We start from the raw sequence: 19,063 nt of genomic DNA, 5'->3' as shown, positions 1-19,063 counted from the left end.
TTTTTAAAGGATACAGAAACACATTAATTGGGATATTAGAATAATAAATGATAGAAGCTTGAACCTTGGATATTGAAGGGGTCAGATATTTGCTCATATTTTAAAGGCAGACCTAGTAAGATCTGGTGACAGATTTTTATGTAAATGTGACCAAGGAGTCAAAAATGACTAGAGATATGGCCTGGGAGGATAAAATCAGCCATTTACTAATATGGGGGGAACTGAGAAGAGTAGGTGGGGGTATGATCAGGACTTTGAAATGTAGGTGGTCATTTCAGTCTTTAGAAATAGAAATTCAAATTGAAAGATGGATATAGAGTTTGGAGTTAAGGGAAGAGGTTCAGGCTACTTTTTTTGAAAGCAGGCATATAAAAGGATGAATGAGAAGGAATTTAAGATGTGATCCATGAAGTAGGAGGGATTCAAGAAAATGTGGAGACCCAGAAACTGAGTTCAAGATCAAGTATGCGTATATGTAATCATACAAGCAGAAGGAAGCATATGGGATTAAGCTTTGCAGTTTTAAAACACCGCATTCTCTGTAATTCTCCTTAACGTTCTGCTGTATATTGGGAATTTTCTGTCTAGCTTGCAGTATGCCTTCTTCCCTTATTTCTCTCTATTTTCTAACAAATTCAATTCCATGCAGCTTCTTTCTTGGCTAAGAACTGTTCTCCTGAATATTGTCCACTAGGCATTTCTTGGCAAACCTGACTTCTTCAGAAAACCTTTCTTTTTAAAAATCGAGAACTGATTTTTTTCTTTCTCCCAGTCTTCAATTCTATGCAATTTGTATGTGGCTTATTTCCGTGGGTACGTGTGAGGCATGCATTCAGTAAGAATCTAAATCTCTTAAAAGGAAATTATTAATTGATGCTTACTGAAATAAATCTGTTACTTAATAGGATGAAAGATACGATCATCTGGATCCTGCTGATGTGGAAAAAGTTGAAAAATACATTAGTGAAGCCATGAGTTGGCTGAACAGTAAGATGAATGCACAGAACAAACTAAGTCTCACTCAAGATCCTGTGGTGAAAGTTTCAGAAATAGTTGCAAAGTCAAAGGTAAGTAACTTATAAAATTCTGCTTAATGTGTTCAAGCATTAAATATTTTTAATGGGAGCCATACTTTGGGAAATATTCAACTTTCAAAAAAACTCACAGAAACAAATTTAAGGCTAATTTTTAATTTTGCAAAAAAAAAAAAAAAAAAAAAGATTCTAGGTAGGACATCCTGTTCCTTGATTTAGTCACATACACAAGGCTGGTTTTTTACGTTTTAAGTATCATACGGAATGAAATAAAGCAATATGACAATTTCTTACTGCTAAATATGTCAGACTTCTAGACTAGATAAGACTTCTAAGTCTCTGTTGTAAAACTTTGTAGATGTTTGACATTATTTGAAAACTGTAAAATTCTGTGGTAAAGTTATTTCTGAGATAAACTTCCCAGTCTAAAGATTATCATAGAAAAAAAACACCATGAAAAATATGGAGACGAACAATAATAAAGATCAGCATCTAAGTAGAAAAATGAATAAAGACATTGGATAAGCAATGGACAAAAGAAGGTATACATGTCCTATAAATACATGAAAAGGTGTTCATCCTCAGGTGGTTCTCACCCATTTTTTTTTTTTTCATCTGATTCATGGTTATGTGTTTACATTGTCTTTGTCCTAAGTTGTCAAGGGTGGGAAGAAATGGATGCTCTCCCTGAGCAACTTAGTTGAATTTGTTATATTTTGTGTCTGTATATGTATAGAAATTTAAAGAAAGTACACAGGGCAGCCCAGGTGGCTGAGCGGTTTAGCGCCCCCTTCAGCCCAGGGCATGACCCTGGAGACCCGGGATCAAGTCCTGCATCGGGCTCCCTGCATGGGGCCTGCTTCTCCCTCTGCCTGTGTCTCTGCCTCTCTCTCTCTCTCTCTCTCTCTCATGAATAAATAAAATCTTTTAAAAAATAAATGAAGTACACATTAACCCAGAGATCACAATTCTAGGAATTCATCATAAATTGAACATTAGATAAGTATAGGCACATAAATACCCTTGCTTATTAATTAGCAAAAAATTGCAATAAACAAATAACCTATCAGTAAGAAACTAGATAAATTGAAGCATCCATACAACACTTTGCAACCATTACATAATTTTAGATACAGAGATCTATTTAGATAGATGTATACAACATACTGAGTGAAAAAGGAAAGATTACAGAATCTAAATGTACAGCTCTCTCGCTGTATAAATAAATCTAGGAAGTATCTTCATAGATTTGTAGGTTTGCATGTATGTGTCTGCATGGACATATATCTAAAAGAATACTCACTAAAATGTTAATGTTAATCTAGAAGATGAAATTTCAGGTGCTTTTTTTTTTTTAATCTAGTTCAGTGTATTTTCAGGGTTTTGGGTTTTTTTTTTTTAATCAAATAAAAGTATTTTCCTTTTAAGAAAGTTTGGCAAAGAAGCTATAATAGTTTGTTCCTAATCAAATGAGATATAGAGTGTGGTAAGAGCAGTTTGCCACTAAAACATCCCCCCAGGATGCTAACTCCTTATCTTTCCATCCCTATGCCAATCTCTTGACACTGGTCTTGACGGATTTTAATGGTCTTTTATTTCCTTGTTAAAAAGAACTAAGCCAAGATAGAAAAAATACATTGTATTTACTTTAAATTATTAAATTGCATTCACATTCATGAATTCACATTTTCCTTCAATGTAGTTCTACAATTCCACTTATTAAAGCTGTTTTCCTGTAAATATCAATTTATAAAGTAGGTGTTTTTTGATGGCATAATTTAAAGGAATAAATTAAAAATTATTTCTGCCCAAGAAAACTGTCATTATAAGGAACCAGTTTTTAGGAAGATTAGATACAAAGTATCATTATTAAAGATTTAAGAGTTCCCTGTCGACACTAACATGCACTAACCCAGAAGTGATGCTTCATTGACGTATTTGAAGAAACTTGGTTATCTAACTGAGCTAACATAAGTTCAGGAATGTCACAGTAATGTGGAAATTTAGAAAGTTAATGGTAACCTGTTCTGTGGTATTTTTAATATAATCACTTTTCTTCATGTCTTTAGGACCTGGATAATTTTTGTAACCCCATCATTTACAAGCCCAAACCGAAAGTAGAGGTTGCTGAAGACAAAGCAAAAGCTAATAGTGAACACAATGGACCAATGGATGGACAGAGTGGGACTGAAACTAAAGCAGATACAACAAAAGACAGCTCCCAGCATACTAAATCTTCTGGAGAGATGGAAGTGGACTAAGTCTTAATTTCACCTTCACATAATTCAAACAGTGCAAGCAACCACAAGGTCCATTCTTCCTTTTACATGTGGTACACACAACATATGTTCAATTGTTCTTAACCACTTTTTGTCATTTGTTTTTTGCAGTAGTTTTGAAAAGTGTTTTATATTGAGTGCACCTCTGTTCATTTCCATTGCTGCTTATGTGAAGCTTTAGCTGAGTATAGATTTACAAGTCAGTTTTAGCTTTCCTAATACATGTTGTATCAAACATGCAAGACTGATATGTATTTGGCAACAATCTACCTTATTTAAAGCTTCTACTTGGATAAACCTCAACTCCTGTATTCAGGAGAGGATACTGTATTGCACTATTGTTGCAGAAGCATAGATTTAATTGCATCATCATTTTGAAAAACATTGAGATTGATGTGGTTTAAAGCCACTGAGGCACTGACTTTTTTCTAGTTATTGTAGTTATAATTTAAATATTAAAACAGATAATCTCATTGGTGTGCCATGAGAACTTCAAAGTGTTGTCATCACATAAATGAACTAAATCACATGTTAAAAAAGGGAAAACACAATTTTTATGTTACGGTGACACCAGCAGTTTGCATCTTTTATTAGTAATGTGGATTGATGTTTTCTCAGAGTAATTCAGTGTCATTTTCACTTGAAACTTCTGATCTACTTGTCCTGAAGACCAGCTGCTGCTAAAGTAATACTAGCCTAAAGATAAGAAGCATTTTTGATGAGAATACCCTCATGTTAAGGGGGAAATGCTGTTGACCTACTCCGACACGCATCTGTGATGTTGATAGCCTTGTTTCAATTTCAATAGTTGTTTTGGTTTTCTTAATTGATTTTGTTAATATCTTAACACAGGGTAGGGAGAAATGGCACAATGTGTATCGCATTATATACATTTATCACTGATTTACTTAATGTTAAGAAATAGGTAAACACTATTAAATACGCGGTAATACTTGAAAAGAAGTACTTATACCGTAAGTCTTAGGAAATAATGCTTGTAATAAACTTAACTATGTTACATATCAACAGGCAAAATATAGAATGTTACATAAGTGTAATATGATATGATGTGATTAAATTATAGTTCCTGCTGTTACATCACCTGTTCAGATCTTGGCTCCAGTTTTGGTGGTGCTTATATATATTTTATGGGACAAGGGACTGTGAAATTAAGATATTTTAAGGACTTAGTCTGTGCTTCATCACCAGATTTGTTCACATTGTTCAGTTCAGAGGCTTGGAACTATTTAAATAAGGGAGCAGACTGAAATGACTTTCCAAACCTACAAGAAGCATAGATATTGCCATGGGCACTTGTGTTCCATGCCAATCAACTAGATTAAACCTAAGTTAAAATTTTGAAAGGCTCACTTTTCCCCAAAGCTAAACCTTTATATTAAGAACAATTACTATTGACTTTTCTTAAGTAGTAAAAATTGAGAGTTGAGTATCTTTAGGGATAGTCATTATTTCTCACAAATAGTTCTCTTAAGAGAGATTTTGTTTCTACAATGTAGTCTGCACTGAAAGGGGAGAATATGGAGCGGTGCATTTGCAGGGATTTTTATTCATCCCTTTTGAGGGAGATGTCCGTTTTTTGGATTAAAAAATCCTATAGACCCAATATATTTTTAATGTCTTCTCATCTTTAAATTTAACCTTGTCTGAATACTCTAAAAGTGAACTAATCATATCCATTAGTAATGAAGTACTTTTTGTTTTCTTTGAAGCATCAGTTACTTTCCTTCAAAAGGTGAACAAAAAGGTTCATTTCAGGAAGTGCATCAAAGTTAGGAATATTTCAATACTACACATTGGGAGTTTATAGCTTTTTTTGAAGTTAACAAGAAAATCTCCACCCACTTCGTTAGGAGCTATATAGTTCCAAAACTTATTGTGAACAAATGAGGAAATAACCCTTTCTGCATCTGAATTGTCTAATTATGCCTGACATATTCTGTTCCTTCTCTTTAGTTTATATAGTTCTATGTTTTAGTCAGATATATAACATTCCAGTTTTTGCAGTTATAGAGCATTTTACTTAAGTACATCCAAAGATAGTATGTATACTTTCCCTACTTATTCAGCTAAAATGATATTTTCAAAAGCCCTTTAACCTTATGATGTGGTTATTTATTGAATATGTTAATAAAGGAAAATTCATTCTCCTTAATACAGTTTTGGGTAGAAGATATGGTTCAGTTTAATTTTGATCTGCACTGAAATCTATGCAAGACTAGATAAGAAAACTTTTCTTCAAAATAAAAAGCCCACTATTTTAGAAGTTATTTTACAAGACAGAAAATTAGAATGTTTTAAGATCAAATATGAACCGAATATATAAAAAATATCTAAGATGATTACTACACTTTGGAAAAATAGAAATTACTTGATTTCAGAATCCAACTCCTGATACCCATACTGTGATTATAAAAAAAAAGATTGCTAAATAAGTTTGTGATGCTTCAGGTCCTTAGCAATATACAGAATTCTTACGTTTTAAAACAAAGAATTGGGCTTTTGGAATAAACAGATAATCTTAGTTTAAGAGTATAATTTAACTAGACTTTCATTAAGAAGCAATAAAGATTTCTTAAGAGTTTCTTGGCCAATTTTTAGTGTATTTAGGATTATTTCCTATATAGAAGACCATATTAAAATAAATTTCAGGGCTCAATTTTCAATATAATGATAAGTGTTAAAGCATTTTATCCAAGTTAGCACATCTTGAACTGTTTTGAAAAATTATCAAGATTTAAAAGACAATGGGCATTCAAATATAGTAATCCAGTAACCTGACTTCAGTTTGACCCAAAATAAATAGAACCATTCCTTCATTTTCATAAATTTTAGTTATAATGATAAACCTATAAACCTTCCCATCAGGATTTTGTTTTGTTTTTAATAGCTGATATTTAGTAGTTCACAACAACTGAAACCTTGGCGTTGATCTTACATACCATTTAAGGGACTATTAAAGGACATGAGAAACAGAACTTCATCTCTCTCACCTTCTAGAAATTTACAACCAAAAACTTCAAGTCTAAGGTACATATTATTTTGTGGTTAAACTCTGGAAGTTTTAAGTGGAATTTGGCTTTGTGATATTTGATCCTATAAAATTTAATGATAGGCATAATTTAATTGTATGAATACTTAAAATCTGATGGCATTGATAAGTTAGCCACTGATAACTTTTCAAATGACAGAGGTAGTAAGGATGCTTATAAAGTGTGCCTCTAATATTTTATTATCCTCTTACTCTACAGTGTTTTATAACTATCATTTAGCAAACTCTAATCTTAAAGCAATTTCAGAAGACTTTTCGATCAAAAAAGAAAAAGGTTTAAAATTACCTTTTGTTTTTTTGTCAAGGTCTTATTTAATCCAAAGTCTTATTTTAAAAGTTCCCAGGAAGCATATAATTCTTTATCTTTTGATACAAAAGTGACAAATTTAATGCAAATCAAAAAGACCAAAACTCTTAACCAAAACAAAAGACTTGAGCTATTTTGCTTTCACATCTCTAAAATGTACTAAAATCAGTGTTCTATATACTCCTGTTTCCTAAGAAAACAGCTTTGGGTTTATAAAACAACCAGATGTTTAAACTTTTTTTTTTTTTTTTTTTTTTTTTTTTTACTAAATTCAAGGGTATTTGTTTTACCCAAAGGGCGCCTGGAATTCTTAGAATGTTAAACTGGAACTGTTTAGAAGAAGAAAACTTAAATGTCTATGGCAGCAGTCAGGTTACCTAATAAGTGGTAACGGTTCTTTCGTCTTCCAGATCCCCAAGGATACTTCTAGCATATTATTAGAAGTACTAAAAGAAAAAGCACATCTGTTAAAATATGTTGTTATAAGTGACTGGGAACATCCAAGTCAAAGAAAAAAAACTAATAATTGAATCATGAACACTTGACTCAGCCTGTCAAGCAGGTCAAAGTCCATAACCATAACAAAAATTAACAGTATAATCTTTGTTTTACTGTCATGTTCTAAGTCACAGGGTGATTATTAAGTATATTGATACCTAAAAATAACCCATCTGCACTGTACAAAGATAAGTGAAATTCAGTATGTCTTTCTTTTTTTTTTTTTTTTGGTTTGTAGATATTTTATTTTATTCCAGATGTTGCCTTTTTGCTCTCTTGATTGTTTGCTCAGAAGGGGAGATGCAGACTATTCTGAGGAAGACTTTTCTCCTGCAATCTCACTGCCAGGAGAGACCACATATGACTCAGGCTGAGGCACATTCTCTTGGTTCTTCCAGAATTCAGTATTCTTATTGTCAGAGGCACAGGGGAGGTCACTTGAGACAACGGCACTGTGTTCTTCCTGTGAGGTACTCTCACCAGGCTGTGGTGTATCCTTCTGCTTTTTTAAGATTTCTGCAGAAGACAGATGACTCAAGGAGGAATAACAGAAGTATTCTGATTCACCTTTTGCCTCAGGGACCGGAGTATTGTCTTCCAAAGAATGGCCAGGTGGTGGATCACATTTGCTTGATTCTAGGATTCCAGCACCAGTGAGCTTTTCTTGGGAGGAGGTGCTGAAGCATTCTGAAGAGGAAGAAGATTCCTTTTCTTTTCTGTCTGGCCTGAAGTTGAGGCCACTGCGCTTTGTTCATGCTGTAGAACAACTTCTACGTTAGTACTTGCTTTTGACCTCTTTACAGTTTGTGGGGAACTTGTCCTTTCTAGATGCTTCCTTTTTCGTTTCTGCTTCATGGTTCACCTCTTCAGAGAGTGACTCCCATCAGTACCTTTCTCCCTGAAACTCAGCTCAGAGAGTCGGCTTTATTTATCAGTTACACTAGAACCAGGCCATGGTCTCGAGCCTCCTTCAGTCTTCTCTGGCCCCAGTGGGTGCTGCCTCTGTACATTCCCTTCACTTAATAGGGGCTCAGCCTCTTAGAGTCACTGAATGGCAGGCACATTCATCAAGAATGCTTAGCCTTGATAGATGCGCGAACTCTTCTCACTGTAGCATTCCAGCTGGTCTCTCTTTAAATCTCAGGCCGAATTCATAGATTTTCAGGGTAATTTGAAGGTTTTCTAGGTAATTTGGTGGAGACAGGTGATTTGGAGACCCTACTCTTCCGCCATCTTGCTCCTCCCCCCAGTATGTCTTTCTTTTATGTGTATAAACTGTAGATGGAAACGATCTTATTCTTTCTGGTTAATCTTGTTTTATTTGTCCTCTCATCCAGTTCTAGGCTCTCCTATTTTTCTCAAGCATATTTTGCCTTTTTATTTTAGATTATTCTTTAGGGCTTTTATTTCGTGGATTTTTAAAAATAGTTTCACTGCTATTCTACCACTTTGATAGCTAATTTTATTACCTTTGTCCCCCTTTAAATACCAAATCTTAACTGTGAAGAATGTTTTGACTCTTAAATTCATACTTGAAAAGTCGTGTTTTAAGTTTCCATACATAATATCTCTAAAATTTAAAGATTTTTCATGTTTTGGCCTTAGAATACTTACAAGTAGAATACTTTTAAGTAGTTCTGGACCAAAAGAGGTCAGTTTTGTGAATTATCATGTATTAAGAAATCCAACATTCCTTACTTTTAAAACAAATATCAATGTGACAAAATAACAAGGGTCCAAAATTCAAAATAGTTAAAGGTTAGCCACCTTCCATTCACTGTTGCTTTCTGATTTACATACATGTGCTGTGCATCTTCTTGTTTAGAATTTCCTAAATTTTTGCTTCCAAGACCTTGAGTTAAAATCCCCTTGAAATCATATGGACCCATCCAGAATAAGATGTTAAAATGTAATTAGAAATAGGGAAATCAAGGTAATGCTATAAAGTGTTGTATTTTTGTCCCTGAAATAAAATTTTATGGCTTAGTGTCTTAGGGAACTCACGTTAAAAGTGGTTACCTTTTATACTTGGTAGGATGAAGCCATTGTTTAATATTACAGTATATAGAAGCAGGTTTTTAATGAAATTATCAAATTGTTTTAGTTCTAACAGTATGGCATCCAAGTCATTTTTTCTTTTCTTCACTATTAAAATAATTTATGTACATGGTGACTCTGACTCTAGTCATTAGTGTAAAACAACATCTGGCAGTTTAGTTCCTACTTTAATTTCCCAGTTTGTTTTCAATACAAAGAGTAACCAGTGCAATGCATAAAATCATAACCAAGTGTGATGTGTATAAAAATAATCAACTGATTTCCTCATGTAATAGACCCTCAGCTTCAATGAGTCAACATGAGAATGGTTTGTGATGTTACATTGGTAACGTTCTAGGAATAATATAGATTCGGCATACAATATTGGTTCACAAACATCCTTAAAAATGTTTACAAATGGCAGGATCAAAGTATATAAAACACTTTATGTAAATTTACATCTTCATACTAGTCAAGAAATAGCAATTGATAATAAATGCAATTACTTTTTGGATGACAGTGCACATTGTCAAGTCATGTAATTAGAATAAACGTAATCTATTTACTCCGTGAACCATGCGTTTTGCACACCTGAGGTTTGATTTTCACATATTGAATTTTATTGACCTGATGGTAGTTTGTAGACAAGTCATCAGAGACATTTATAAAAATTTGCTTATTGACGAGGGTCTTTAGATGGGCAAATTTTTAAACCTTCAGATGCTATTGATTCTGAAAACTAAAATAGTTTGGATGTGTTGTGTCAGAATAATTTAGCCTTATGTACTGGAAGAGAAAATGGGGGAATAAATGAATGTGAATGGATTTCAATTCATTTGAATAAATGACATTTCAGTAGGCATAGAGGAAGAACTCCATGCTCCAGTGAGTCTTATAATAGCTCCTGTTTGAAAATCCCTGTTCCTGACAAAAATGTATCAAGTAGTTTAGGTTGTTGGGATAAAAAAAAATGATTGAGGTCCTATGGTCTAGATAGAGCATCTGGTGCCTAATCTTCTAGGGATAGAAAAAACATAAAAGAATTGAAGGCTAATGTATCCTCTGTCTAGAAAAATGCTTATACCCCCATGTACTTTAGACTGTCCAAGGAAATGCAAATAAATACTTGATAAGTCTTAGAAGGCTTAACAATTGGCATTTCAGTCCTATTCTTATCCTGAATTTGGGAGAACTGGATAGGATTTAGGTTTGTTTTGTTTGTTGCAAAACCTAAATCAGTAGTAATTAAACAGGAAAGACACTGCCTTCCAGAGGTGAAGGAGGAATGTCTGTTGATTATAAGTACCTCCCAATACTTAATCCTTAAAAATTCTAAGTGTAAGGAAGAAAAGGTTGAAGACGGTTTACATCCTGCAAATGCCAAGAAGGATGTAAACCTGCAAATGCCAAGAAGGCAGTTTGAACTAGTGTCCAGCAGCAGCATTGCCAAACAATTATTTTGGTTTCCTATTTTAAGTTCACTGTGGTAGTTAAAAGCTATGTAAAGTAAACCTGAAAGGATTTGTGTACTGTTTTAAGGCTAGCAAGGGTTAGGTTGAATTAAAAGTAAATTAGGGGCACCTGGGTGGCTCAGCGGTTGGGTGTCTGTCTGCCTTTGGCTTGGGTAGTGGTCCCGGGTCTCAGGATCGAGTCCCGCATCAGGCTGCCTGCGAGGAGCCTGCTTCTTCTCCCTCTACCTGTGTCTCTGTCTCTCTCGTGAATTAAAAAAAAAAAAAAAAAAAAAAGTAGCAAGAGGCAAACAATTTGTAGTTAAGAAAATGAACCCTGTTGAAGGCAAACAAGCAAAAAACACATCACACAAACAATAGAAATCTGAATGTCAGTAGGCGCAGTAAACGTAAATACCATAAACTTGCCAGTTTAAAAACTATGTGGTTTTTTTTTTTAATTTTTTTTTTAATTTATTTATGATAGTCACAGAGAGAGAGAGAGAGAGAGAGAGAGGCAGAGACACAGGCAGAGGGAGAAGCAGGCTCCATGCACCGGGAGTCCGATGTGGGATTCGATCCCGGGTCTCCAGGATCGCGCCCTGGGCCAAAGGCAGGCGCCAAACTGCTGCGCCACCCAGGGATCCCCACTATGTGGTTTTTAAAAAGATAATCCGTAAACACAATGACGTGATAGTTTAAATTGATGGAATGAAAAAATGCCAAATGAAATTGTGAAACTATTAAGCAGATAAAATTGACTTTAAGGTGAAAAAAAGGTCTTGAGATAAAAAGTGAGCTTTAACAATGATAAATAGAGCAATTCACCAGGAATTAAAAACTGAAACAACAGGCTTTGAAATCTACAAAGCAATTAACACAAAGAGAAATTTAGGCCCAAAGTATCAGTGATAACTGAGAGGTAGTAAGTATATAAAAGAATAGAATTTTAAAAACTAGATTTAATACTTAAACTGTCACTCAACTGTTAGGTAAAACTTTACACGTGGCATATTTATAAAAATATCAGTAAACCATAAAGCAAATCTCAGTGAATGACCAAAGACCGTCATACAGAGTTTCAGACAACATAACAATTAAGACTAGAAGTAGGGCAGCACCAGGAGTTCAGTGGTTTAGCTCCGCCTTCGGCCCAGGGCGTGATCCTGCAGACCCAGGATCAAGTCCCATGTCCAGCTTCCTGCGTGGAGCCTGCTTCTCCCTCTGCCTGTGTCTCTGCCTCTCTCTCTCTCCCTGTGTGTCTCATGAATAAATAATAAAATCTTAAAAAGAAAAAAAGACTAGAAGGAATCTATGAAGACAGCCTGAAAGAAATTCTTATGCCCATATGCTTGAATTGAAAATACTAACTTCAGAAAACAAGGCATATTAAAAATTAGGGCAGCCCTGGTGGCCCAGTGGTTTAGTGCCACCTTCGGCCTGGGGAGTGATCGTGGAGGCCCAGGATCGAGTCCCACGTTGGGCTCCCTGCATGGAGCCTGCTTCTCTGCCTGTGTGTCTGCCTCTCTCTCTCATGAATAAATTTTTTAAAAAATTGAATACTTCTAATGAAATGACATATAACCTTTTTAATATATTTTTAAGATATTTTTTATCTTAAATTGCAAATGCCGCGATCCTGGAGACCCGGGATCGAATCCCGCATCGGGCTCCCGGTGAGTGGAGCCTGCTTCTCCCTCTGCCTGTGTCTCTGCCTCTCTCTCTCTCTCTCTCTGTGACTATCATAAATAAATAAAAAATTAAAAAAAAAATTGCAAATGCACCTCAAATCTCAAAGATCTCTTGGATTTTTCTCACTGCAATACAGAGGAATACACATAGGTGTCCAGCATTATTTAAATAAGTGAAAGCTGCATATAAGACTTGGTAATGTGCAACTGGAGTAATATTTTACTTTGGGGCACCCAGGTGGCTCAGTCAGTTGAGTGTCCTACTCTTGGTTTCAGCTCAGGTCATGATCTCAGGATTATGAGGTTGAGCCCTATGATGGGGAGCCTGCTTGGGATTTTCTCTCTCCCTCTCCCTCGGCCCCTTCCTCCTCTCTCTCTAATAGTCTTTAAAAAAAAAAAAAAAAAAAGTCTATGCAAAATAAACCCTAAGGAAATCAGAATGAAAGAAAAAGAGAAACTAAGGAAATGGAATAAAGGATCAACAAAATCAAAACCTCTATCTGAAAATAATTATTTTAAAGCCTCTAGCAAAATTTATCAAGGGGGAAAAAAAAGAACCATTAAATCAGTTTTGAGTTAGAAATTTACCCATAAAAGATAAGTCCAGAATATTTCACAAATATCCTAGAAATGAGAGCTTTTAAACTTAAGAAAACTTCCTAATTCCATTTATAAAGCCAGTCTGACAGTGTGCTTTTGATGTACCACACCAGAAAAGGATGGTATGAAGAATAAAATCACTTTCCTAAATCCACTCTTGCATCCATTACAAATTTTCTAAATACTAGCAAATTTATAAACATTAAAAATATACTATCAGATTAGTGCTATTCCAAGGATGCAAGAGTGGTTTTTTGTTAGGAAATCTCTTATCATTCTCCACTTTACTAATTAAATATTTTAACAGATGCTGAAAGTACACTTCATTGCTCATTTATGATTAAAAAAAAAAAAAGTCCAAGCCACCATTGTCCTTCATCTACATTATTACAGTAGTGTACTAATGGGTCTTCCTGACATTCCCAACACAAATTTAGCCTTTTTAAAACGTGTAAATCAGACCACGGATCACTCTTTGATTAGAACACTCTATAGATCTCCGCAGCATTCAGTAAATCCCGAAGTCCTTACCATATCCTGCAAAGCCCAACATGAGCTGGACCATTAACTCTTATACTTCATGTTTTACTGCTTTCCTCCTTGATCACAGAGCTCCAAAACAATGATCATCTTCTAAGAGCCCTGTAAAATTGTTGAAAGATTAAGAGAAAAAAGCTGCCAGAGAACAAAGACCATTCCCCCTCTAAGGAGCAACAAGACTAGTTGATGACTGACTTTCCAACAGAAATTAGAGAATCTAGAAGACAAAGGAATGAAATTTTCATTATTGACATAGTAAAGTGAAACAAAAATCTAACCTAGGATTCTAGTCCCAGTGAAAATACCCTTCAAAATGAAGAGAAAATATTCTTTCATACAAAAACCAGTTTGCTCTTAGCAAATCTACACCAAAAGCAATACTAACAGAATTCTTCAGACAGAAAAAAAATGCACAGAAAAAAAAAAAAAAAGAAAACAAATGCATGGGTAACTCTAAATATTAAATGTATTAAAAAATACTGTTTTGTGGTGCCTGGCTGGTTCAGTTGGTAGAGCATGCGACTCCTGATCTCAGTGTCATGCATTCAACCCCATGCTGGGCACAGAGGTTACATTAAAAAAAAAAAATACTGTCTTGATCACAAGATAAGAGTGATATGTATGACAAGTAATTGGTGCTCTAAAATACCAGAACCAAAACCAGCCTCTGATTTGTGCAAATGTTGTCTCAGATGCTTTTCTTCCTTAGCAACACAAATGAAGTGCAACTGAAATAATTTATAAGACAGCTGTTACGTGACCTTACATACAGACACACATGTGTATATATATCTGTTTTAATTCAATACCATTTCTAAATGGTGTGATGCTATCTCCTGTCGGGACATTTTTAAAAATCAGGTTTCTAAATTTCTAATACTTTTATTTATCTTTCCTTGGTGCAAAGGGGTTTTAACATCTTTTTTAATTTGTTGTGGCATATACATCCTCCTTTATGTCTGTTACTACTTTTAACATTAAGTGCCACAACATGTGGTTCCAGGCCAAAACCTTGTGATCCTTCAGGTTCAATGACAAGCAATTACACAAGCTTTACCAAGCTGGCCTCATAGGGAAAAACTGCCCTCCTCACAACAAACTTGGTGCACAGTGTATTGCAGTCTCTCGAAGGAGTTGCAGTCAAGGACTCTGAGCCTCCTTCTAGCCCTGAGCCAAAGTTGCTGATACACATTCGGCATTCCCAGCCCAACTGCCCCCCAGAGGCCTCTGTACAGTGGAGCCTCTACCAAGACTTCCTTATCAGGGGACTTTGACTAAGACTGACTCAGGACTTTTGTGCTCCTAGCCATTCTCCCTTTTCCTTCTCCTAAATCCCAAGTTCAAAAATGATAGGAGTGTGTTGTCCAGCTCTTCAGCAGGGAGGCAATTTTCCACTGCCAGCACTATCCTCTGACCCACGCCTGGTGCCATTCCATGATAAAAAAAAAAAAAAAATGCAACACTGAAGAGGATTTATTTGCTTCTTACCTGAAATAGCACAGGAATTGAATAAAGTCTTCATGATTACTTTCGCTCACTGTCCTATTCATCCACACTGACATTGGACAGTTTGACACATAATTCAATTTCCTTTTCTAAAAAATTTTCACCAGCCTATTGTTTTAATCTTTATTTTGTTTCTTTGTATCAATTATTTACTTACATTGTAGTTAGTTAACATACTTAACATAGAGTAACATAGTTAACATAGAGTAACTGGTTTCAGGAGTAGAATTCAGTGGTTCATCACTTACCTATTTCACTCATTGCACATCACAGTAAGTGCCCCCCTTATTACCCATTTAGCCCATCCCCCTGCCCATCTCCCCTCCAGCAACCCTATTTGTTCTCTATAGTTAAGTGTTTCTTCTGTTTGCTTCTCCTTTTTTTCCTCTTCTATATTTATCTGTTTTGTTTCTTAAATTCGACATATGAGTGAAATGACAGTATTTGGCTTATTTCACATAGCATAATACACTCTAGTTCCATCCACATCATTGCAAATGATATTTTTATCCTTTGGCTGAGTAATATTCCATATATATATGGTATATATATATATATATATATATATATATATATATATATATATTTCTTCCTGTTTCACTTTTGAGGTATATATACACACCTCTTTTTTATCCATTCATCAGTCAATATTTGAGCTTTTCCATAATTTGGCCCTTGTTGACACTGCTGCTGTAAACATCAGGGTGCATGTATCCCTTTGAATCAGTATAATTATATTCTTTGGGTAAATACCTACTAGTGCAATGGCTGGACCATTGGGTAGTTCTATTTTTGAGGAACCTCCATACTGTTTTCCAGAGTGCCTGCACCAGTTTGCATTCCCACCAACGGTGTAAAAGGTTCCCCTTTCCTATCATCCTTGCCAACATCTGCTATTTCCTGTGGTGTTAATTTAAGCCATTCTGACAGGTGTGAAGTGGTATCACATTGTGGTTTTGATTTGTATTCTCCTGATGATGGTGATGTTGAGCATCTTTCCATATGTCTTAGCCATCTGTAGGTCTTCTTTAGAAAAATGTCTACTCACGCCTTCTACCCATTTCTTGACTGTTTTATGGGTGTTGGGTTTGGTAAGTTCTTTGTGTATTATGGATACTAACCCTTTATCAGATATATCATTTGCAAATGTCTTTGCCCATTCAATGGGTTGCCTTTTAGTGTTGTTGATTATTTCACTGTGTAGAAGCTTTTTATCTTGATGAGGTTCCAATAGTTCATTTTTGCTTTTGTTTCCCTTACCTCTGGTGACATGTCTATTAAGTTGCTACAGCCAAGGTTAAAGAGGTTGCTGCCTGTGTTCTCCTCTACGGTTTTGACGGATTCCTATCTCACATTTAGGTCTTTCATCCATTTTGAATTTATTTCTGTGTATGGTGTAAGAAAGCGGTCCAGTTCATTCTTATTATTGCTGTCCAGTTTTCCCAACACCATCTGTTGAAGAGACTATCTTTTTTCCATTGGATATTCTTCCTCCTTTGTTGAAGATTAGTTGACTATATAGTTTTGGGCCCACTTCTGGGTTTTACATTATGCTCCCCTGATCTATGTGTCTGTTTTTGCACTAGTACCATACTGTCTTGATCACTACAGCTTTGTAATATAGCTTATGATGTTTCCAGCTTTGCTTTTCTTTTTCCAGGGTGCTTTAGCTAAGCACAGTCTTTTGTGGTAATGTACAAATTTTAGGATTGTTTGTTCTAGCTCTATGAAAAATGCTGGTGGGGATCCCTGGGTGGCGCAGCAGTTTAGCGCCTGCCTTTGGCCCAGGGCGCGATCCTGGAGAACCAGGAATCCCAGTGTCTGCCTCTGTGTGTGTGTGTGTCTCTCATGAATAAATAAATAAAATATTTTTTTAAAAGGGGTGTATCCAATAAGAAGATCTAACTATTGGTAAATATGCCTCCAACTTGGGAGCACCCAAATATATAAATCAATAACAAACATAAAGGAACTTATTGATAATAACACAATAATAGGCAACTTTAACACTCTACTTACAGCAATGGACATATTATCTAATCAGAAAAATCAACAAGGAAAAAATAACTTCGAATGACACACTGGACCAGATGGACTTACAGATATATTAAGAACATCTCATCCTAAAGCAGCGGAATACACATTCTTTTTGAGTGCATATGGAACATTCTCCGGAATAAATCACATACTAGGTCACAAATCAGGCCTCAACAAATACAAAAAAGAGATTATACCATGCATATTTTCTGACCACAATGCTATAAAACTTGGAGTCAATAGCAAGAAAAATTTAGAAAGACTACAAATACATGGAAGTTAAAGAATATCCTACTAAAGAATGAATGGGGGATGCCTGAGTGGCTCAGCAGTTGAGCGCCTGCTTTCGGCCCAGGGCGTGATCCTGGAGTCCTGGGATCGAGTCCCACATCAGGCTCCCTGCATGGAGTCTGCCTGTGCCTCTCTCTCTCTCTCTCATGAATAATAAAATCTTTAAAAAGAAAAAAAAGAATGAATGGGTTGGAGAATCTAGTGCTAAGTCAGGCTCCCTGCTCAGTAGGGGAGTCTGCTTCTCCCTCTTTCTGCCACTCCCTCCCACTTGTGTACACGTGTGGTCCCTCTGTCTCTTTCAAATAAAATCTTAAAGAGAATAAATGGGTTAACCAAAGATTAAGGAATTTATTTTAATAATTTTATTTTTAAGATTGATTGATTTATGAGAGAGAGAGAGATAGAGAGAGAGAGAGGCAGAGACACAGGAGGAGGGAGAAGCAGGCTCCATGCTGGGAGCCCAACGCGGGACTCAATCCCAGGACTCCAGGATTGTGCCCTGGGCCAAAGGCAGGCGCTCAACCGCTGAGCCACCCAGGCATCCCCCCAAATTAAGGAATTTTTAAAAATACATAGAAGCATATGAAAATGAAAACCCAACAGTCCAAAACCTTGGGGATGCAGCAAAATCAGTCATAAGAAGGAAGTATATAGCAATACAGGTCTACATCAAGAAGAAAGAAGTCTCAAATACACAACCTAACCTTACGCCTAAAGGAGCTAGAAAAGGAATAGCAAATAACGCCTAAAGCCAGTAGCAGAATAAATAATACAGATTAGAGCCAAAATAAGTGATACAGAGAAAAAACAGTAGAACGATCAATGAAACTAGGAGCTGATTCTTTGAAAGAATTAATAAAACCATTAAACCTCTAGCCAGACTTAACGAAAAAAGGACCCAAATAAAATCACAAATGAAAGGGGAGAGATCACAACCAACACCACAGAAATACAATCAATTATAAGAGAATGAGCAATTATATGCCAAAAAATTGGGTAACCTGGAAGAGATGGACAAATTCTTTAAAAAATATAAACTGTCAAAACAAACAGGAAGAAATAGAAAATTTGAATAGACCCATAACCAGCAAAGAAACTGAATCAGTAATCAAAAATCTCCCAACAAACAAAAGTCCAGGGCCAGATAGCTTCCCAGAATTCTACCAAACATTTAAAGAATTGATACATACTCTTTTAGAACTGTTCCAAAAAATAGAATGGAAAGAAAACTCCCAAACTCATTCTTTGCGACCAGCATTACCTCGATTCCAAAACCAAAGACTCCACTAAAAAAGGGAATTACAGGCCAATATCACTGATGAACATGGATGCAAAAAACTTAACAAGATACTAACAAATAGAATCCCACAGTGCATTAAAAGAATCATTCACCACAATCAAGTGGGATTTATTTCTGGGCTGCAAGGATAGTTCAATATTCACAAATCAATCAACGTCATACACCATGTTAATAAAAAAAATGAGCCATATGATCCTCTTAATGGATGCAGGAAAAAAAAAGGATTTGACTTAGTATGGCATCCATTCTTTTTTTTTAAGATTTTATTTATTTATTCATGAGAGAGAGAGAGAGAGAGAGAGAGAGAGGCAGAGGCACAGGCAGAAGGAGAAGCAGGCTCCATGCAGGGAGCCCGATGCGGAACTCGATCCCGAGACTCCACGATCGCGCCCTGGGCCAAAGGCAGGCGCCAAACTGCTGAGCCA

General features: G+C 35.7%; 1 protein-coding gene across 2 annotated transcripts in view; it reads left to right on the top strand.

The window, feature by feature from the left end:
- Positions 1 to 4,409, top strand: part of HSPA4L (heat shock protein family A (Hsp70) member 4 like) — a 52,041-nt gene extending 47,632 nt beyond the window's left edge. For both annotated transcript variants that reach the window (XM_077861099.1, XM_077861101.1), the window contains exons 19-20: positions 906 to 1,067; positions 3,104 to 4,409. In XM_077861099.1, the coding sequence (XP_077717225.1) occupies positions 906 to 1,067; positions 3,104 to 3,295 (354 nt within the window). In that variant the 3' untranslated portion in view covers positions 3,296 to 4,409. The remainder of the gene's footprint in view (positions 1 to 905; positions 1,068 to 3,103) is intronic.
- Positions 4,410 to 19,063: the final 14,654 nt, after the last annotated feature.

The sequence above is a fragment of the Canis aureus genome, chromosome 20, assembly GCF_053574225.1.
Source record: "Canis aureus isolate CA01 chromosome 20, VMU_Caureus_v.1.0, whole genome shotgun sequence".
NCBI lineage: Eukaryota > Metazoa > Chordata > Mammalia > Carnivora > Canidae > Canis > Canis aureus.
The sequence above is the reverse complement of the archived record's forward strand: the minus strand, read 5'-3'. Positions and strand labels throughout refer to the sequence as shown.